The following is a 21197-nucleotide window of genomic DNA, read 5'->3' as shown; positions in this document are numbered from 1 at the left end:
CTCTCTCCATGAAAAAATACTTCCTGACATTTTTCTTGAGTCTGCCCCCCTTCAATCTCATTTCATGTCCTCTCGTTCTACCACCTTCCCATCTCCGGAAAAGGTTCATTTGCGGATTAATACCTTTCAAATATTTGAACATCTGTATCATATCACCCCTGTTTCTCCTTTCCTCCAGAGTATACATGTTTAGTTCAGCAAGTCTCTCCTCATACGTCTTGTAACGCAAATCCCATACCATTCTCGTAGCTTTTCTTTGCACCGCTTCAATTCTTTTTACATCCTTAACAAGATACGGCCTCCAAAACTGAACACAATACTCCAGGTGGGGCATCACCAACGACTTATACAGGGGCATCAACACCCCCTTTCTTCTGCTGGTCACACCTCTCTTTATACAGCCTAACAACCTTCTAGCTACGGCCACCGCCTTGTCACACCTAAAGTTAGGCATGATTCCCAGGCGAGGCTTAAAGAATAGTGCTTTTTTTGGCACCAATTTTTTGGCACTATATATAGAATCTAGCTCTAATTGTGTGATATGCCACAATCAGAGACAAAGTTTATGGAGGGGGCATATATACTAAAAAAGCACGCTAAAATAGAGAGGCTATTTGTTAACAAGTAAGCATAGCAGTTTAAGCGTGTACATCCCCTGCTTTATCATTAACATATTTTTCTCATAAGGGTTAGCTAGCAGGATAAAAAAAAAAATGCTTTCCCAAAACAAATGCACACCAACCCTACTACCCTCAACAGTAATGTGTATCAACATGTAAGTTAATATGTTCACCATTTTGAAATAGACTGTGGATGTAACAGGAAACAAGTTGGTTTTCTGACCTCCTTCTGTCACTTCACCATTCCTGGGAGGAGTGGTGATGAATGTCTGCCTCATTTGGATTGACCAGCAATGTGTTTTTCTACTTCATGGGTGGGGGGGGGGGGGGCAGTGTATATGCCTTTATTGCTTTACTCTCTCTCCTCCCTCTTGTTTAACTGCTAGCCTGCCAGCACACAAGTAGCTACAACCCCAGGCTGTAGTTAAATCTCACACACTGAAGAAACCATATAAAATTTCACTCCAGCAACAAGAGGCTATATAAATAGCATGTAATGACTAATTAGGTAATTACCATGCCACTTTCATGTTTTGCATATGCAGCTGTATTAACTTGAGGTGAGCTTTTTGTAAATGGTATTATATCTTTTGTGCACATAAAGCACATTTACCAGTCACCCTAGATATTGTACAATATATATGCTCCTTAATTTGTAAGATAATTAAAAGGTTCTGAAATTTTGCTGAAAAAAACTATAGGGGGATGGATTGTGATTCTAAAGAAATTAGTATTATGGATTTTAATGATGAAAACGGAAGTTAGAGGTGCATCATGACAAATTTTTCCAGCAAGTCACTCTCCACTGAAGAATTCCAGTTAAAAGAACATTCTGCTCATAAAGCCTGGTTTCTTATTTCCTTTTTTTTTTTGTGGCAAGAATGTTTTTATAGGAAGAATCCATAAAACATCAGTATTTGAAACAGTAGCTATACTGAAAAATGAGACCAAAGAGCAGTGACTGGAAAGATGTAGCTGCTGTTATTCTAGAGAGAAAGAAACTATGGCAGAGGAATTGGTCAATACAAGAGAAAAACTTTTAGTATTTAGGTTAAAAGCGACATGTTTCATTGTGCAAGGACTGCTTTGGGGATAAAACAAGGCTGTAAGAATAAATAAAATAACATAGTCATAATAAAAATATACATATAAAAACAACTAAAAATACTCAGCCTCTAATAAATAAGATAACTTTATATAAAAAAAAAATAGTCTGAAAAGATCTTGAAAACATGCAAAGTGACATACAGCACCAAGAACATAGAAACTGTATGGGAACCAAAGCAGAGCTCTTTGACATTCACTTCATTAAAAAGCAATGCTGTAAGTAATGCAGAAATAAATATCAGTCCTAAACTAAAGCAATTGCAATCAAGCAAAACCTCAAAGTGGGTGAGAGATGAAACAAAGTAAAAGGGAGTAACCTACCAGGACCTCCAAACTCCAGGAGGGTCGCTGTTCAAACAGCATGTCTAGCTGTGGGTAAAGCCTTCTTTTAAAATGGTGCAGGGTCACATGAGCAAAGATGAACTATGCAGAATAAACAGTATAGCCTATATTGACCCTTAAAAAGCATGAATACACTAAAAAAAACTTTCTGAATCGGCTCAAAACCAATTTTAAAATGCATAACTTTAAAAATGCAAAAAAAAACCCGCCATGTTTTCTACAATGGCTGTGAGTCTGAATATTGCTGTTATAGTGTTTACATGCAACATGATCCTCCTTTTTTGACCACCTGAAAGTTAACATGGCTAAGACAGAACTTATAACCTTTCCCCCCAAATCCACTTCCCTTCTTCCTCCTTTTTCTGCCTCTATGAATGATAATCATTCTCCTGGTTCCTTTGGCCTGTCACCATGGAGTTATCTTTGATGCTTCTCATTCCTTTTCTTCATAAAAAATGTTTAAATTATGTAATTTCTTCCTTTATAGTATCACTAAAATGCATCTATCCAGGGATAGAGCTGGCAGAAAAGGAGGAGTGGTAGCTCTCTATGTCAAAAATAATATTTAGTGCCCAATATAACATAAGCATTGCCATACTGAGACAGACCAAAGGTCCATCATGCCCAGTATCCTGTTACCAACAGTGGCCAATCCAGGTCATAAGTATCTGGCAAGATCCCAAGTAAAAAAGATTTTATGCTGCTCATTCTAGAAATAAGCAGTGGATTTTCCCATCATAATAATGGATTATCATGTCTCTGGCAACGCATTCCAGAGTTTAATTACACATTGAGTGAAGAAATATTTTCTCTGCTTTGTTTTAAATTTATTACTTAGTAGCTTCATTGCATGCTCCCTAGTCCTTTTATTTTTGGAAAGAGTAAACGAGCGATTCACATCTATCCATTCTACTCCACTCAGTATTTTATAGACTGTATTATACTACTTAAGGGCTCTGTTTCCTAAGCCGTACTAGAGGCACATTAGAATTTTTAGCACATGCTAAGCATTAGTGTGTGCTAACCGTGTAGATGCCCATAATATTCCTATGGGTGCCTACACAGCCTGTGCTAATTTTTAGCACACGCTAAAAATGCTATCTCAGTAAACAGGGCCCTGAGTTTTATATCCCTTCCTTATCTAGGTTCAGAGCGGGTTACATAAAGAGCATAGGAAATAACATACAATAATTATGTCTCAACCCAATCATACATTTTTAATTTAATTAAAATAAGGCATCAAACAACCATGTCTTGACTCTCTTACAAAAACCAATATAAGATGAACTGTGGTGAGTATATAAAGGTAAGGAATTCCAGATTTCAACTGCACAATAGTAATAAGAACCTTGAAGCACACTGTTATAGTTAATATGTTTACATAATGGAAAATGCAACAGCAATCAATTACAATTTCAAGTTCCAACCTGCCCACCCAACAAACTAATTAAACAATGGAAATTATCACAGGTACATCTCCATATAGAGTTTTAAACACTAAGCAACACAGCTTAGTTGATCCACAATTCCACTGGAAGCCAGTGCAGATCCAGAAACAACTGTGTCACATGATCATATCTTGACTTCTGATATATCAATCTTGCAGATGTAGTCCGAACCAGACATAATTTCTCCATATGTTCTGCTGATAATCCAACATGCAAGAAATTACAATAGTCCAATGAAGACAATACCACAGACTGAATTAACACCCTAAAGTGGTGATGATAAAAATTCCTTTAATATCTCCCCTTAGCCAACTCTTTTCCAAGCTGAAGAGTCCTCGCCTTTTTTTTCCTCATAGGAGAGTCGTCCCATCTTTTTTATCATTTTTGTGGCCCTTCTCTGTACCTTTTCTAATTCCGCTATTTATTTTTTGGGATACAGTAGCCAGAATTGCACATAATATTCAAGGTACTGTAGTACCATGGAGCAATACAAAGGCAGTATAATCATCTCAACTTTGTTCTCTATTCCTTTCCTAATAATTCCTAACATTCTGTTTGCTTACTTAGCCACTCTACAGAGTGAGCGGAGGGCTTCAATGTATCATCGACGATGACACCTAGATCCTTTTCTTGTGTAGTGACTCCTAATATGGAACTTTGCATCATGTAACTATAGTTTGGTTTCTCTTTCCTACATGCATTACTTTGCAGTTGCTCAAATTAAATGTCATTTCCCAGTCGTGCTCAGCCTCCTAGTCTCATGAAGTCCTCTTGCAATTTTTCACAATACTCTTGTGATTTAACAACTTTGAGTAACTTTGTGAGTTGTCAGCAAATTTTATCACCTCGTTCATTATTCCCATTTCTGAATCATTTATAAATATGTTTAAAAAGCTGCGGTCCCAGCACAGACCCCTGGGGAACCCTACTTTTTACCCTTCTCCATTGAGAAAATTAACCATGTAAGCCTACTCTCTGTTTTTAATATTTTAACCAGTTCGTAATCCACAGTAGGACACTGCCATCTATCCTATGACTTTCTAATTTCCTCAGAAGTCATTCATGCAATACTTTGTCAAATGTCTTTTGAAAATCCAGTTATAAAATATCAACCAGCTTACCTTTATCCACATGTTTATTCACCTCATCAAACAAATGTAGCAGATTAATGAGGCAAGATTTCCCTTGACTAAATCCATGTTGGCTTTGTCCCAATAATACATGCTTATGTGTATGCTCAGTAGTTTTGTTCTTTATAATAGGCTTTGCCATTTTGCCTGGCACTGACGTCAGGTGTACCAGTCTATAATTTCCCAGGTCACCTCTGAAACCCTTTTTAAAAACCCCTTATATCCAGAAAATGCAGTTCTGTCAATCTGCCTTGTTAATAGTATACTTATAAATGGACCATCAGAGAAAGGTTCATAGCCATATCAGCATATCAAAATAATGTTTTGTGTTTTTTTAAGGCTTGCTTTTCTCAGTTATCAATCCCTTCAAGTACATAAGTCATATCTCCAGTTTAGAGCGGATACTTGTACATTAAGGATTTACTCCCCCCCCCCCCCCCCCACCCGTTTTAAGAAAATTGCTTTTTTTAAAGTGGGGGTTAGAGATAATAAAAAATATATTATTTTTTTTTCAAAAGTTTTTAATTGCAAATAAAATCTGGCATACAAAAACAGTAAGAAGTTTAGTTCTAAAAAGCTACAGGCTCTAAATGCCAATGTTGTTGTGAAAGCAGCAAGCTGTAAATACAGAGCTGACCTCTAATAATACTGAAAGTTGCTCTATTGTAAGATCAGACATTTATGTGTCACATACAGAAGCTTTCTTTCATTATGTAAATCTACTTATTTTTGTCTTGACTCTTCTCTTTTGTTTTTAATTAGCAGTTCTGCTTCTTTTGTGTTTTCAACTCCTGCTGTAACTTAGTCAGCAAAAGCCCACCCAGTACACCGAATAGGGCTTTGCCTGTCAATAATCTGTGCTAAAAAAAAAAAAAAAAACATCCACAATTGTAGCTATGCCAGTGCTTTCTGGTTCTCAACATTTTTTACCAAATAATAATAAGGCTTGGTCTTTTGATTCCCACACTGCTAAGATTACTAAATCGTGGGTGTTTTGGATAGAGGGGGTTTTCCATTGCATCTATTTAGATTTATCAGATTGCTACATCATAAACCACTGCTGTTTGTGCTTATTCATTCTTTAGTTATTAGTTGATCAACCATAAGAATAGCTATACTGGGTCAGACCGATGATCCATCTAGCCCAATATCCTGCTTCCATCAGTGACCAATCCAGATCGCAAGTACCTGGCAGAATCTCATATAGTAACGAGAATCCATGCTATCCAGAGAAAAGCAGCAGCTTTCTTCATATCTGTCTTAGTAGTAAATTATGGACTTTTCTCGAGGAACTTGTTCATACCTTTTTAAACCCAGATACGCTAATTGCTGCTACCAGACCCTCCAGTAACAAGTTCCAGAGCTTAACTACTCATTCAGCAAAAAAATATTTCCAGTTAAGAAGCTGGTGCTTCCAGTTAGGAAGATAGCATCAGACATAGATGTGCTGACTTGAGTTCCTGCAGAGCATTGAAACAGACTGCTGGTGAGAAGCTCTTTTCCCTGTATGGTGGGGAGAAAGAGAAAGGGAGCCACAAAGTCATTCCCTCCAACTCCTTGCTCTATTGTGGTTTCAAGGTAGCTTACCTTGGAAGCCTGTCAGGCATGAATCGAGGCTGCTAAAGGAGTTGTGACTTCAGCTGTGGGTCGCAGGGAGTCTGGCAGCCCACAGAGCAGATGAGGTGTCGTTTAGCCCCAGCTCCGTGGCAACCCAGAAGTGTATTTAGTGTGCTGGGAGAGCAGGACAGCATCTCCAGATTGGGCCAGGTGCCGGGGATTCTGCTGGAGGAACCCTCACTCACCTCTTCCACCCCAGCTAGGAAGGATCCAGGAACTATGTCTTCGTATGGAGATCTGGACCCGGTGAGCTCTCCTCCTGTGAAGAGAGAGGAAAATCTGCAAGCTGGATGCTGATGGTGAGACGGCCTGCTGTTGTGACTTTGGAGTCACTCTGGGAACCTATCCAGAGAGTGAATACTTATTTGAATAATGTGGTATCCCATTTGCAGAGTGACTTTGGTAGTCTTAAGAAGGTACAACGTGATCAGGCGCCTAGGAAAAAAACACACACACAAAAAAAACAAACCATAGAGATGGTTGTGTGGCACCATTCCTAGTAAATTGGCCACACAGTCAGAAAATTCTTTTTCACGGAGAGGGTGGTCGATGCCTAGAAACAAAAACAGTGACAGAATTCAAAAAGGCATGGGATGAAAACAAAGGAACTCTATTTAGAAAACAGATATAAAACAAAACATTTTTAAAAACCTTAAATGGCTGCAGGTGGGTGGATGTGTGAGTGACGTTTGGACAGTGACTCCAGCTGCAAAGAACTAAGGCCGGTGTCAGGCAGACTTTGTATGTTTGTCTGAATATGGCAGTCCAGTTTAGGATAGGCTGGAAAAGGCTTCAATGGCAACTTCAGTAGCTGGAATTGAGGACAGTGCTGGGCAATGCTGGATCCCACAAATGACTAGATGTATTTGGATAGGCTGGCGTGTGCTTTGAAGACAACTCCAGTAGGTGGAACATAAGGACAGAGCTGGGCAGACTTCTACGGTCTATGTCCCAGAAACACCACAGAAAGACTCGTGCTAAAGTATATAATATTACATTCTTTGTTGACTTAATCATGAATTGATAAGAGTGTAACTATTGGACAGACTAGATGGACTGCTCAGGTCTTTATCTGCCATCACTTACTATGTTACTATGACATCCCAGCAGAGCAGAGAGGCAGTCTAGTGGTCAGTGCAGTGGACTTCACGTATAGGAACCCAGGTATAAATCCCACCTTGACACCCTTATTTTGCCTTGTGAGCCCTCTATGAATACCTAAAAACCTATTGCACACCAATACAAAAGCCCTCAGGTCTACAAGTGTCTCTTATCTATAGGTACATTTGGTATTTTGGGGGTTTTGGAAGGCTCACAATGAACACCGCAAGAGTACTAGTTAGAGTGGGATATAGACCTTGGTCCCTTTCTCTACAGTCCATTGTACTGATCACTAGCCTACTCCTGGGAATCATCTTGCTGTTCTAATAGGAATGGCCATAATATCTGATGCTAGCTGTCAGAGCCTGGTATGTACTATCACTGGCACATCTTTGGGGGGGAGGGGTTACTGGCTACTCGGGGATTAAGGAAGGCCATGTCTTAATCCTTATCTGGTCATTTAGGACAACCTTTTTTGACTTAGTCATGATTGAAACAGGTCCAGATAAAATTCTCAATTTTTGCCCAAGACGTTTTTATCTTGGTCCACTATCCTGAAAAACGTCCAAATTCTGGACTCACCTGAAAAATGTCCCCAACATGCCCCCTTGTGATTTAGACAAACCCATCTAAAATCTGAGTTTCAAAAATCACGACTTCAATGTTTTCCAATGAAAAACATCCATCTGCCACTTTGTGCCACTGTTGAGATGTTTTTCTGTTTTAAAAATGTGCACCATATTATGCTAAAATGTGTACAGTTATTTGAATGTTTTTTTTTACTATTTTAAGCATGCTATTGCCTATGTCCAGGTTATTTTTGCTGTAAACCACCTGAGGTGAATTTCTTCAAAAAAAGTAGTAAATAAAACTTAATTAGTTAATTAATGAAACTGAAAAGTGACCATGAGCAGGAGTGAGCAGCAGTGTTGTCAAGCGTTATTAAATTATACAAATATATACAGTCATAGAAAATACCAACAATACATTTAGATAAATTGGAACATTAATTCACATTAAGCATAACTATTCAAGGAAAAGAAAGAATCTCCTATGTTTCTCTTTAAGGTGGTGATGTGTGTATTATATATTTTTTTTTTTGTAGTTATTTATGTATGCTGTAATCTGCACTGTCCATAAGGGTTGTGAAAAGTGTGGAATATAAATAAAGTTTAAAGAATTAAGTTACTAATCTCCACATATATTACCATATAGATAAAGAGAAGAATCCTATTTTTTTCATGTTCCACAGCAGTTTTCTTCTCCCTTTTCCTTTACATTTTGTCCCAAGTCTGCAACTGGACTGGTAGAAGCTGTGAATCTTCGAGAGGTGTGTCATATCTGAACTGACCATCTCTGTCACTAGGTCTTTCCTTTCTGGTGGACTGCTACACTACTGTCTCATTGTGATCGAGCCCTCTTTTACCATTTCTGAGCCCCTGGGCCACACTCCTCTGACCTAGGACCATCACTTCTCAGCTGCTGGGCTCCATTCCTCCTAGGGAGGAAGTTATCACTCCACCGCTTTTCCATGGGGGGGGTAGGGGGAATGTTGCTGCACCAGCTCCCAGTCTTGTTCTTCCTGCAGCTGTTAATCTGTTCCTCTAAGCTTTTGAACCCTGCTTCTCTTGGGGCCATTGGTCTGCCACTTCCTGGGCTACATCAGTGCCCCAATGTGCCTTTCTTGTTGGAAGGGGTTTTCAGGTTAGAGTTGTACTAGATCCATTGCTTCCCGGTTTGTTTAGTGATTCTAGCTTGGCTAAACCTATGGCCTGTAATTCAGTTTTCTCCAGATAGCAGGCATCCCCGCCTTTCTCAGTCATGGTGACAACTCATCACTATGACACTTCATCGTCATGGACATTTCCTTGTGCAACACTTCATCACATATTCAAGTTAAATATATTTAAATTATATGTACAGAAAACTTGCAGCCATTATGCATTAGCACCTGTTCTTGTACACCTAAATATGAGCCTTGCTAAAATTTCTTGCTCATATTTAGGTGCAGAAGAAGAGCTTTTCAATCACCCAACACTTCATCACGTGCAAAGCTAAATCTACTCAAATTATATGTGCAGCGAATTGAGCAAAGATATTTACATTTAAAATAGCACATCACATAATACACAATGAATATGCACAAAGGTGATGAAAGATCAAAACGTACTCTTCTATACCAGAATACAGTATAAGTGCAGTATAGACCTATTGCTTGAACTGTTCCTGTGTTATTGCTCGAAAAAGGGTTCCTTACTGGTGGCAGTCGTTCCTTCCCCACCCTTTCTTCTCTCCCCTGTTCTGACCCCAGTGGATTTCCCTTTCCTTTCCAAATGGAGCTCCCCAGGTGCTGCTTCCACTGCTCATGCAGTTGCTTTGGACAGCAAAGCATAGACAGGAATGTGACAGTGCTCCTACCAGTTGCTTTGCCAACATCACCCAGAGCCCTGAGTGTCTACCTTCAATGATTCGATAATATCTGTACATCATTAAAGGTGGATATTACAAGCTTCAGGTGAGGATGATAGCAGAGTGCTGGCATACTTGCCTCTGCTTTCCTCTTGGAGGCAATGAAAACAATGACACGGGCAATGGTGGGCAGGAGGGAATATAAAACTTGATGGTGTGGGTAAGCCAAATTTTAGGCCCCGCAAGCTGGGTTTAACAAATTGGCCATAGTTTGCCTGTCTCTAAACTGGTGGAAACATGAAATATTTTTCTTTACTGAGAGAATAGTTGTGCTTAAAACAGCCTATCAGCAGAGGAATAGTGGCAACCAAAACCATGGCTTGATAGTCACACATAATTTTGGTAAAAGGACAGTAATGGAAGGTGGTGGTATGAGCAAGATTGAGAGGCTAAGGAGGAAGCTGGTGTCAGTTTAGGCAACTTGGTGCTTATCTACCCCCAGTCCTAGAAAACTAGATGTATATAGTGAGTCATTCTCTGGATAGACTGGGTGGGCCAGGCAGCCTTATCTGCCATCATTTACAATGTTACTATATTAACATGTCAAAAAACTCCATTAACTAAAAAGATCTTTAAAAACATTGATGAATTCAACCACAAGCATGAAGCCAAAACATATCATAGTGCTATAATGTATATGCTGTATGGCTTCCTGCAAATCCTGTTATCTTTTAAACTGGAAAAAGTATTAATACAAGAGAGAAACTGTGTGAATTACAAATTTATATTCCATAATTGCTGAGGCTTAGTAATATTGTGCGCAGCCATTATATACTGTAATTTTAATCACAAACACATTGTTTTATTTCTGCTCTCCACTTGAGGAATCATACAAATATTTCTGAAAGGTATGTGTGCTTTGATGTACTATAAATTACTGTGCTTGAGAGACTAATGATTTTATTTCATGGTTGTAAAAAGGTTTTGTTTACTTGTTATTGCTAATTTCAGAACTTTTGTAATGGATTGCTACTACCAACAGTGCCAACTTTATGCAACCTCCGGTACTGTAACTCTAGAAGCACTGGGGGATTTGTAGAAAACTTTGATGACTGCTGAACCCCTGAAACTGCTGAAGTTTTAAAGCTACTGAATACAGCAGAGATTCTCTTTCAGGTTTCAAGGAAGGGGGAAAAAACTATTATCCGTGATAACCAAAAGTGCTGCATAAGTCACTTACCTTCAGATCATCCAGTTAGGGCTTGATTTTATTAACAGAATGATGAGAGATCCAAAAAGACACCTTTTTAATAAAGACAATAGAGATGTCCGTGTGCCTTTTATAGAACAGGTTTCCAGATCCAGTTCTAAAGCACACAAGTGCCTGCATACAAATTTGCACCCACTCTGAAAAAAGTGTGAATGTGTGTTTGTACTATACATGTGTATTTTATAAAATACCCACATATATTGGAACTCCACCCACACTCAACCCAGGAACACCTACACGCAGTTCACGTAAAAGCAGGTACTTACTTTCCAGGCATCTACTTCTTATGCACAATTCTCTAAAAGCCCTTTTCTCTCTATGAAATAGGCTTTACATGTGAAAAAAAAAGATTTATAAACAAACTTAGGACTAAATTTACTAATGTGTATTAGTGTATAGTAATGTGTTAATGAGATTTAAGTATGCCCCATTATTCTTAATGGGGTTTGTTTACCAAGGAGTCAAATTTGCATGTAAAGGCTTCCTAATTATGTAAAAGCATATGCAAGTATGCACAGTGACAAGAATGCATATACATACTTTTACACAACCCACATGTAGGTGTGTTCAGGTGTGATGTTTTGGAGGGGCATGAGTGGAGTAACACTCTATGCATGTTGTTTATAAAATAAGCATGAACTTTTACTTCTGCTCCTAAACATGTGTAAATGTTTCTGCCTTCATTCTAGCTGCCTTGAAACTAGTATTTTATAAATACAATAGACGCCTATATCTCTGCATAAAATAGGCACCTACTTGGCATTCACACATGGGCAACCTGTTATAAAATTAGCCTCCAGACACATAACTCACACTAAAGCACATTGATGTGCTAAAGTCTATTAATAAATCTAACTCTGGTTTTAAAGTGGCAGAAGGAAAGTTTAAAAAGTGTTATGATTTTTTGCTATTCTAAGCATAAAGTAAACTTTCTGCAGAGCAGATATCGGAGTGTAGTGGGTTACTATCTCTGACTCTTTTGTAAAAACATTTCTCAAAAAAGCTGTCTGCAGCAGGGTGATGCTTAATAATGTATCAGAAGTGTTTAGGCAAACCAATAAGCTGAGGCAGTTTTCTTGAAACCACAGAGTTCATTTATAGAATTGAGAGGTATACAAAATATAGACAAATTATTTTGTGTCATCGGTCTTCACAAGTGGGCATCGTGCATTCTGACAGTATTAAAATAGCTGCTGTCCTGATTCTAAAAAAAATAATTCTGAGCTAAAACTGATATGAATCTTTAAAGAGATTATATTAACTACTGTGATCACTATGTCAATTTATAACATTAATGTGTACTCTCCAGTGGCATCATTTATTAAACTGTTGATAAATTTCACTGGAAAATTAGGTCCTCATTTTATAACATGTGTTAACCAGGTAATGCATACTAAGGGACCCTTTTGCTAACTTGATCAGGGCCAGATTAACACTATATTGGGCCCTAGGCAAACATATATTTGTGGGGCCCCCTACCAAGGGTCCCCTCCCCTACTATCTATAGTTGATAGATGGTGATCATTAATAATATTTAGATTTAGCTCACATCTTTTCAAAATATTAAATAATAGCAGAACTCTTGTTGTAATCCAATCCACTGTGATGCCTTCATACCCATGAAGCTGAATGAGCTTTCTCTATCAAGAATGAAGCCATTTGAATTAGTTGTTCCTTAGAGAAGGAGGTTTGCTCATTGTAAGAGGCAGTGAGCCTGTGCTATGCCCTCCTATAGCACGTGTAGCTTCTCCTTCTGTGGCCAGGGATGATGAAATATGTCCTCTCTCTGACCATCATAATCCTGGCAAGCAGGAGTGTGTCTCCCTCAGAAAGGTTTGGCTGATGTCGGTGCTGAAATTTTCACAAGGAAAGTATCTGTGCAAAATTAGCCGCAGTGCTCAAGTTAGGTGTAGATATTTATAACTAACTTCCGCAAATCTCTGAAGACACATCTATTCAACAAGGCCTACAAAGAGAACCCATAGCCTTACAAAACTACCTCACCAACTCACCCAATTATTACAGTCTACCTTATATCTTGCCTAACACCTTCCTTCTCTTCTCTCCTCTCCTCCCTCACCTAATCCTAATTGTATCTGATATCATGGAATGATGATGTCATAACCAAACTCTGTAAGCCACATTGAGCCTGCAAATAGGTGGGAAAATGTGGGATACAAATGCAATAAATAAATGATTATTCAATAAAGGATGCCAAATAGATGGCATCCTTTATTAAATTGTGCTCTAAATATCCACACCTGTAGTTGATCACACATCCATTTATTTGGGTGCAGTTTACAGAATTTAGTCTAAATGTTTCAAATTATTCCCCAGATGTTATATTCAGAATTGGCCTTATAGATATATTTTATGAAATTATTTATACATATATATTAACATACTGCAACAAGGGATGGAATGATTTCTCTGTGAGGAAAGCCTAAAGAGTTTAAGGCTTTTCAGCTTAATGAAGAGATAGCTGAGCGGGAGATACGCTGGAAGTCTATAAAATCATGAATGGAGTGGATTAAATCAATATGAATTGACTGTTCATTCTTTCAAAAAGTACAAAGACTAGGGGACATGCCATGAACATACTAAATAATACATTTAACGCAAAGAGGAATACTTTTTCACTTAATACATGGGCTCTGGAATTATGTATAGCTTAGGGGCTTGGGCAAGTTTCTGGAGGAAACATCCATAAACCACTATTAAAGTAGACTTTGGGAAGGCCACTGCTTATCCTTGTGGATAAGTAGCATGGAATCTTACTACTTTTTTGTGAATCTGCCAGGTACTTGTGACCTGGATTGGAAATAGGATTCTGGGCTTACCAGCGCCTGTTTTCCCAGCTGCACTTTTTTACAATGGCAGGCCAGCAGGTGGCCCCCCTCCCCCCCCCCCCCCCCCAGCTATAGGCCCTCCCTGGGCCTACATTAAAAGCAGGAGAGATCCCCACTTGCTCCTCCCCATGTTAGTTTTGCAATCAAAATCGGTAGCAGGACTTCCCATGGCAGCTTTCAGCAGCCATTATGAGATGGAACAGGCATAGGTAGGAGCCACCAGTTCCAATCTTAAAAATGCCTGCTGCAACCTCCTCTGGCAGTCTCATGAGCTACTGAAGGAAGTCGTGGTAGCTATTTTGATTGTGAAATCAGCATGGGCAACGTGAGTGGGAGTGGGCCCCAAAGAGGGCCGCTAGATCACCAGGGCTTTTAAGGTAGGTCGGGACAGAGAGGAGCATGTGGTCATGTGGGGGGGGGGGGGGGGAGGAGGAAGAGACGTACTGGCACCTTTTCTCCTAGAAAAAAATGCACTGGATATAGATCACTATATAGCTATATATCTAGTTATATTTATATATTTTATGTATAAAAAATGTAAGATATATATTTAAAATGATTTTTTATTTAAGATTATTGAATATTTCTCACACACACACAGAACAATCTTTTGAATGCAAAAATATTTATGTCATTGCAGATGTATGTACAAATGTAGTAAGACTGTGCATTGTGGTAGAATATCAGCACTTCTTAGCAGTTTGGAATCATAATTCTGGTTTTCTGTAGTGATCAGCCTTGAGTAAATAGCTTGTGTTTATTCTAAGAATAATATAATGCATTATGTTTATGGACTCACATAATACATTCTTAGGAAAAGAGAAGCATGTTGCAGAGTAGTTTTGACATTCAAAAATATAAGCAAAGCTACTCTTACAATGATAAAGATACTTTTCATAGACTGTTGTATAGTATAATATGAAAGGGTTTAAGAAAGAAAATCGTTTCATTCTGAGAGCATTTAAGAATATTTGATTGTTTTAAGATTTGGCTGTTATAAAATTAATAATTAACAGAAAACAGTAAACCTGTTAGTAACATAGGGGCCCTTCTACTAAAGTACGCTTAATGCATGGTCATGCAGGATTTTAACACACACTAAGCCCAGATTTAATACGGCACCCTTGGGAGCATTACCTCTATTTTTTATTGCAAGTCATTCGTTAATATTACTATTGGTACATGGTAGCTGCAGAGAGTTCACGCGTGACCACTTACAGCCCCCTAAATAGGAGGTACACATGGGAATGCCACATGTTAAAATCCAGCATTACAGTGTGTTAAGCCCAAAACAATGCACTTAAATAAAAGGGCCCCTACATTTGTACCTGAGGCAATGGAGTACATGTAGTAAGCCTGATCTGTTTATATTTAAATTTGTTTATTAAATTTTTATAACAAGCAAAAACAAAAATTTTCTCTTGTAAAGAAACACAGAGCCACATTATTACAGGAATTAATACAGCAATTAAATATTCTCTCTTCCTTAGACCACAACATTAGTTGAGGGGGGCGATAGGTAACAAAGGAGAATTTATAAGCATCTACTACAACAAAACTCGACTTAACCTGATAACCGTATATTATTTATAACTGAAGTTATTATTTCTCTAACGGACTGCTTAGTTTTTTCTGGTCCAAGAACAGCTGTAGCTGTGATGGTTCTAGGAAAATATACTTATTCCCCAAGTATGTGATCTTACATTTACAGGGATATGCCAACATAAATGTAGCTCCCAAATTTTTTAACTCATTGCGCAAGCTCAAAAACATCTTTCTTCTATAAGCCTGATCTGTTTATTATTGTTGTTATATTTTATTACACTATAGCTGCAGAAGATCCTTGGACATAAAGATGATTTGACAACCGTTGCAGAAAGTTTGACAGGTTCCCAGGTAAATGTGTGTTTAGTAGCTAAAACCTTGTTTGTCTTGGAAGTCTGTGTGCACTGTTGGTTTAGTCTTTGAATGAAAGTTAATATAATGCAGTTTACCAAACAGTGAAGTTACTTACCTGGAGCAGATGTTCTCTGAGGACAGCAGGCTAGATATTCTCACATGTGGGTGATACCTTCCTACGGAGCCCAATGTGGACGCATGTTTCAAGAAAATTCTAGCAGCATCCCACTGAACATAACCAGGTTTCTCAATCAGGTAATATAGCAAAAGGAATATAATACCATGGGGGAGCTGGGAGGGTGTGTGAGAATGCCTGTCTTGCTGGCCTCAGAAAACAACTGCTACAGGTGAGTTACTTCTCTTTCTTCGAGGACAAGCAGGCCCAGTTGTATTCTCGCATGTTGGAATCCCTAGCTACCATGCTCACTGAAAATAATGCTAGGACAATAGGGTCTCAAAACATTAAGGCCTTAGTCAATTAACCTGAAACTACATACATACTAGTTGTGAAGGTGCAGCCTGGAACATAATAAAACTGGGCTTAGGGGGATGGAATTTGATTCTCGACACCAAACAGATTCTGCAGGACTGTCTGACCAAACCAGCTATCCTGCTGAAGGCACTAGTGAGATGTGAATGCGTGGACTGAAGACCACGTTGCAGGCTTGCAAATCTCCTCTATGGTGGCTGACCTCAAGTGGGCTACCGATGTAGCCATTGGCATGACCCTCAAGAGTCGGCGCAGCCTGGGCATTAGTAAGGGAGATGCAATCTGTTAGCCAATTGGAAATTGTGCATTTTGCAGATGACTACCCCCATCCAGTTTGGGTCAAAAGAAAGAAAAAGCTGGGTGGACTGTCTATGGTCACTGTTCGTAAGAGTGCTGGGAGTGTAGTGCCCAGCACGTGGTTTCATAGTTTCATCACAGCATTGGGATATCCAACGGGGTGGACGAATCAGAGCAACATGTAGTGGTAAAGTACATTTGAGCATGTATACAAAAGATAGAAGAAGTGTTCACAGATAAGTACAAGTTTCTGATGTTGTTTAGGGATATGTATATTGTATGATTACCCTTATGTTTCATTAGCACATTTGTTAGGCGTTTGAGTATTGCATACTGACTATATATATGCATAAGTTTCCCATGTTGCCTACCATTAATTATAATAATAAAATTTTATTTATAACCCGCTATATCTTTAAAAATTATTTCTTTACACAACAAACTATACAAAAAACTCAACAATTCAAACATACAGCAGATTAAAATTTATATGGTATTAAATTAATTTATACATCAGAGGAACCAAAAGCCTGAAGAAATAAATGAGTTTTCAATGCTTTTCTTAACTGGTCCATATTTTGTACTGAACGAAGTTCAATGGGCAAAGCATTCCATGATTTCGGACCTTTGATGTAGAAAGTAGATGATCTGCATTCTTCTAAATAAACCTGATGAAATGAAGGCACGTCAAGTAGCTATTTCTGAGATGATCTCATAGAGCGAATAGGTTGATAACATCTTTGAGTGGCACTAAGAGTTGGTGAAATATTACCATTCGATGCAAAATTTTACAGGGAGCCAATGCAGTGATTTCAAAATTGGAGTAACATGATCATAACAAGAACATCCTTTAATCACTCGGGCTGTAGTGTTCTGAACTATTTGTAGCGCCTTCAGCATGTTACCGGTAATCCCCATTAGGAAACCATTACAGTAATCTAACAGTGGACAAACTACAGACTGAAAAATTTTATGAACGTTTTCGACAGAAATCAATGATCTAATACGCTGTACAGTTCTTAAGTTATAAAATACCTTTGCTATTATGTTTCCAACCTGGTTTTTCATAGATAATGTAGTGTCTAGTTGCACCCCCAAATTTCTAATCTGATGGACAATAGGGATATTAGCAGAGTCAATGTTAAAACTCTTAGGACATTTTACCCCTTTTGTACCAGAGAGGAAAAGAATCTGAGTTTTTGAAATGTTCAATTTCAAACGATTTCCCTCCATCCATTGCAATATTTTTGAAAGGTAAAAGCTCAGTTTAACAAAAGTATCTTCAAACGAGTTCACCCCCAAACATCTCAACAATGTACATAAAGGTAAAAGAAAAAGATTAAATCACACAACTGAAAGACAGGAGCCTTGTAGAACACCTGTCAAACAGACTTTGATTTTTCTGCGTTTTTGAGTACACAGAACTTCCTGTCTTTCAAAAAAGATTTAAACCAGCTTAATACGAAGCCGGATAATCCAAGCGATTGTAATCAATTCAACAAAATAGAATGATCAATGGTTGGTGTGGAGATAAATACTGCACTATTTTAATACTTATATGTTAAATTTTATCTACTCTTGACCATTCTTCTAACTTTTGGAGATACCTTCTCATGGTTTCTACTCCTTCCAGGGTTTCCACTCTATTGCCTATCTTCGTGTCATCCGCAAAAAGGCAAACCTTTCCTTCTAACCCTTCAGCAATATCTCTCACAAATATATTAAACAGAATAGGCCACAGCACCAAACTCTGAAGCAATCCACTACTTGCCTTCCTTTTCTCCGAGCGGATTCCATTTACCACCACCCTCTGTCACCTGTTGGTCAACCAGTTTCCTATCCAGGTCACCACCTTGGGTCCTATGTTCAGCCCTGTCAGCTTATTCATGAGTCTTCTGTGAGGGACAGTATCAAAGGCTTTGCTGAAATCCAAGTAGATTATATCTAGCGCATGTCCTTCAACCAGTTCTTTGGTCACCCAGTCAATAAGATTTGTTTGGCAGGATTTTCCTTTGGTAAAGCCATGTTGCCTTGGATCCTGTAACGCATTGGCTTCTAGAAAGTTAAATATCCTTTCTTTCAGCAGCGACCCCATTATTTTTCCTACCACTGTGACTTACCAGCCTGTAGTTTCCTACCTTTTCCCTATCTCCACTTTTGTGAAGAGGGACCACATCTGCTCATCTCCAATCTCGCAGAACCTCTTCCGTCTCTAAATATCTATTAAATAAATCTTTAATAAATATTAAAATGATAGAGCGACATTTTCATGGATAGCCAAACACTCAAGTAATGAAAAGATCTATTGGTCCACCTCAACAGAAATGACCCACCCAATCTCATCAAACATGCTACGAGGAGGCCAGTGCCAAGGACTCTGTAGATTCAACTGGAATCCAGAGAAGTCACCACATTCCCTAAAAATTTCCATGTGCCTCAAGCTATTGTTGGGGATTAGAAGGATGAACCAAGAGGTCATCTGCAAATGCAGAGATTTTAAGTTCAAATGTCTTTATATCAGGATTCGCCAAAATATCCCTTATAAGGGAGTCCAATGCCAAAACAAAAAATAGAGGCGATAAAGGGCAGCCCTGATGTGTGCCCTGGCAGACCACAACTCACATAATCGCCTTAGGATTTGAGTAAACAACATGCACCGTGTCCAAAAAAAACCTCCAATAAAATAGGCCTGTAGAACTTTGAAAAGGAATGCCCAGTACACGTGATCAAAGGACTTCTCAGCATCAAAGCTTATTAAGAGAGAAGATAAATGTCTCTTCACCACTTCTAAGGAGGCCAAGAGCATGCAAATATTTTTAGTGGCCATTCTGCCCCGAACAAAACCTACCTGAGAACTTTCCACCAAAGATCGTCGGTGCATCTTTAAGGATATGGTTCAATAGAACCATGACCCCTTCCTTAAGAGGTGACTCATAATTCATGACAGATAACATCTCTGCCCTGGGTTTCTTTTCCATCTCCAACTTAAATGGGATAGCCAAAGACATCTCCTTCACAAAAACTGTGAAACAAAGACTCTCATGTGGAAGTTTACATCTCTCTTGAGGTGGAGAAGGATTAGAAAGGACCCCATAAGACTTCTCCAGTAAGTAATGAGGGTCCTCTTCTCAGTCCCATGAATATCCCAGTCAGACTCCTCATAGTACTCAGATTGAACAGAGTGAGTCTGTGCCTGCCCCGACTCAAGGGGACCAAGCCCATGCCCTGAAGTGCACCTGGGTACAGCCCTACCTTCCGACTTCGGGAAAGCTTCCTCTCCTAATGTCAAGACACTCATCAGGGCGCCAGCGTCAAAGACTGCTCCAGAGGCAAAGTAGGAGCTTCAGGAGGAAGCTGAGGCAGAGCTGCATCTGTTGCAAGCACTCTCAATGCTTGAGCAGTGTGCAGCTGCATCATCTGTGCCAGTTTATCTTGTTAGGCAGACTGGATGGATTGTACAGGTCTTTATCTGCCATTATCTACTATGTATGTTACTATGTAGCTCCTTCCTGAGCATGGCTTGGTACCACTTATCGAAGGTAGGCATCGGCAAAGGAACCCATGCCGAGCAAGCGGGAACCTGACTGCTCGAAGGCTGGCGCACTGACACCTCCATCAAGGAGGCTGAGTGCTCCTCCCCGGTGCCATCGCTTTTCAGGTACTGGTGAAGAGGACCGATGCTTGTGCTTCATGGGCTTCCCCCAACACTGAGTATTGCAGTCCATATCATCACCCTTGAAAACCATTTCCGGTACATGCAAATCTCTTATCTTTTTCTGTAAAGACAGAAGTAAAGAATTCATTGTTTCTCCATTATGGCCTTGTCCTCTCTGAGCACCCCTTTTGCTCCTTCATGATCTAATGGTCCCACGGATTCCCTTGCAGGCTTTCTGTTTCTGATGTACCTAAAAAAGTTGTTACTGTGAGTTTTAGCCTCTGCAGCAAGTTCTCTTCCTATTCTCTTTTAGCCTTCTTTATTAATGCTTTGCATCTGACTTGTCAGTGCTTATGTCGCTTCTTATTTTCTTCATTTGGGTCCTTTTACCATTCTTTGAAGGACAATCTTTTGGCTGTAATGGCCCACCTTTTAACCATGCTGGGTGATGTTTTCTCTTCTTTCCACCTTTGCAAATATGTGGAATGCATCTGGACTGGGCTTCCAAGTTGGTATTTTTGAATAACGTCCACGCCTGATCTGGAGGAGCATAATCGAAAGGGGCGGAAAGCAGTTGGGGACGCCCAAAATCGGCTTTCGATTATGCCGATTTGGGTGACCCTGGGAGAAGGACGCCCATTTCCCGATTTGTGTCAAAAGATGGGCGTCCTTCTCTTTCGAAAATAAGCCTGTTAGTGTCCTAACCTTTGCAGCCAATCCTTTTAGTTTATTTTTAACCATTTTAATTTCATTATAGTCACCCTTTCGAAAATTAAATGCAGCTATAATAGATTTCCTTTGCGGGTTTATCCCAGCGAAGAATTTAATTACGTATATTTTTTATACACTTTTTTGCATATTTAAAAAACAAAATAAAGTATCTAATGGGGTTTTTTTTATGTCTATGATTACTTTTTGCGCTGTGTGCACCTGAAAAGTGAGAGTGTTGCCACAGGAGTGTAT

The 21197-nt window shown here is 39.1% G+C and overlaps 1 protein-coding gene across 2 annotated transcripts in view; it reads left to right on the top strand.

Moving 5' to 3' along the window:
- MICU2 (mitochondrial calcium uptake 2) overlaps window positions 1–21197 on the top strand; it is a 505490-nt gene that overhangs the window by 413430 nt on the left and 70863 nt on the right. For both annotated transcript variants that reach the window (XM_030200306.1, XM_030200305.1), the window contains exon 7: window positions 15724–15789. In XM_030200306.1, coding sequence (XP_030056166.1) covers window positions 15724–15789 — 66 coding nt within the window. The remainder of the gene's footprint in view (window positions 1–15723; window positions 15790–21197) is intronic.

Source organism: Microcaecilia unicolor, chromosome 4 (genome assembly GCF_901765095.1).
Source record: "Microcaecilia unicolor chromosome 4, aMicUni1.1, whole genome shotgun sequence".
NCBI lineage: Eukaryota > Metazoa > Chordata > Amphibia > Gymnophiona > Siphonopidae > Microcaecilia > Microcaecilia unicolor.
Note: the sequence above shows the minus strand (reverse complement) of the source record. Positions and strands in the feature narration are given on the sequence as shown.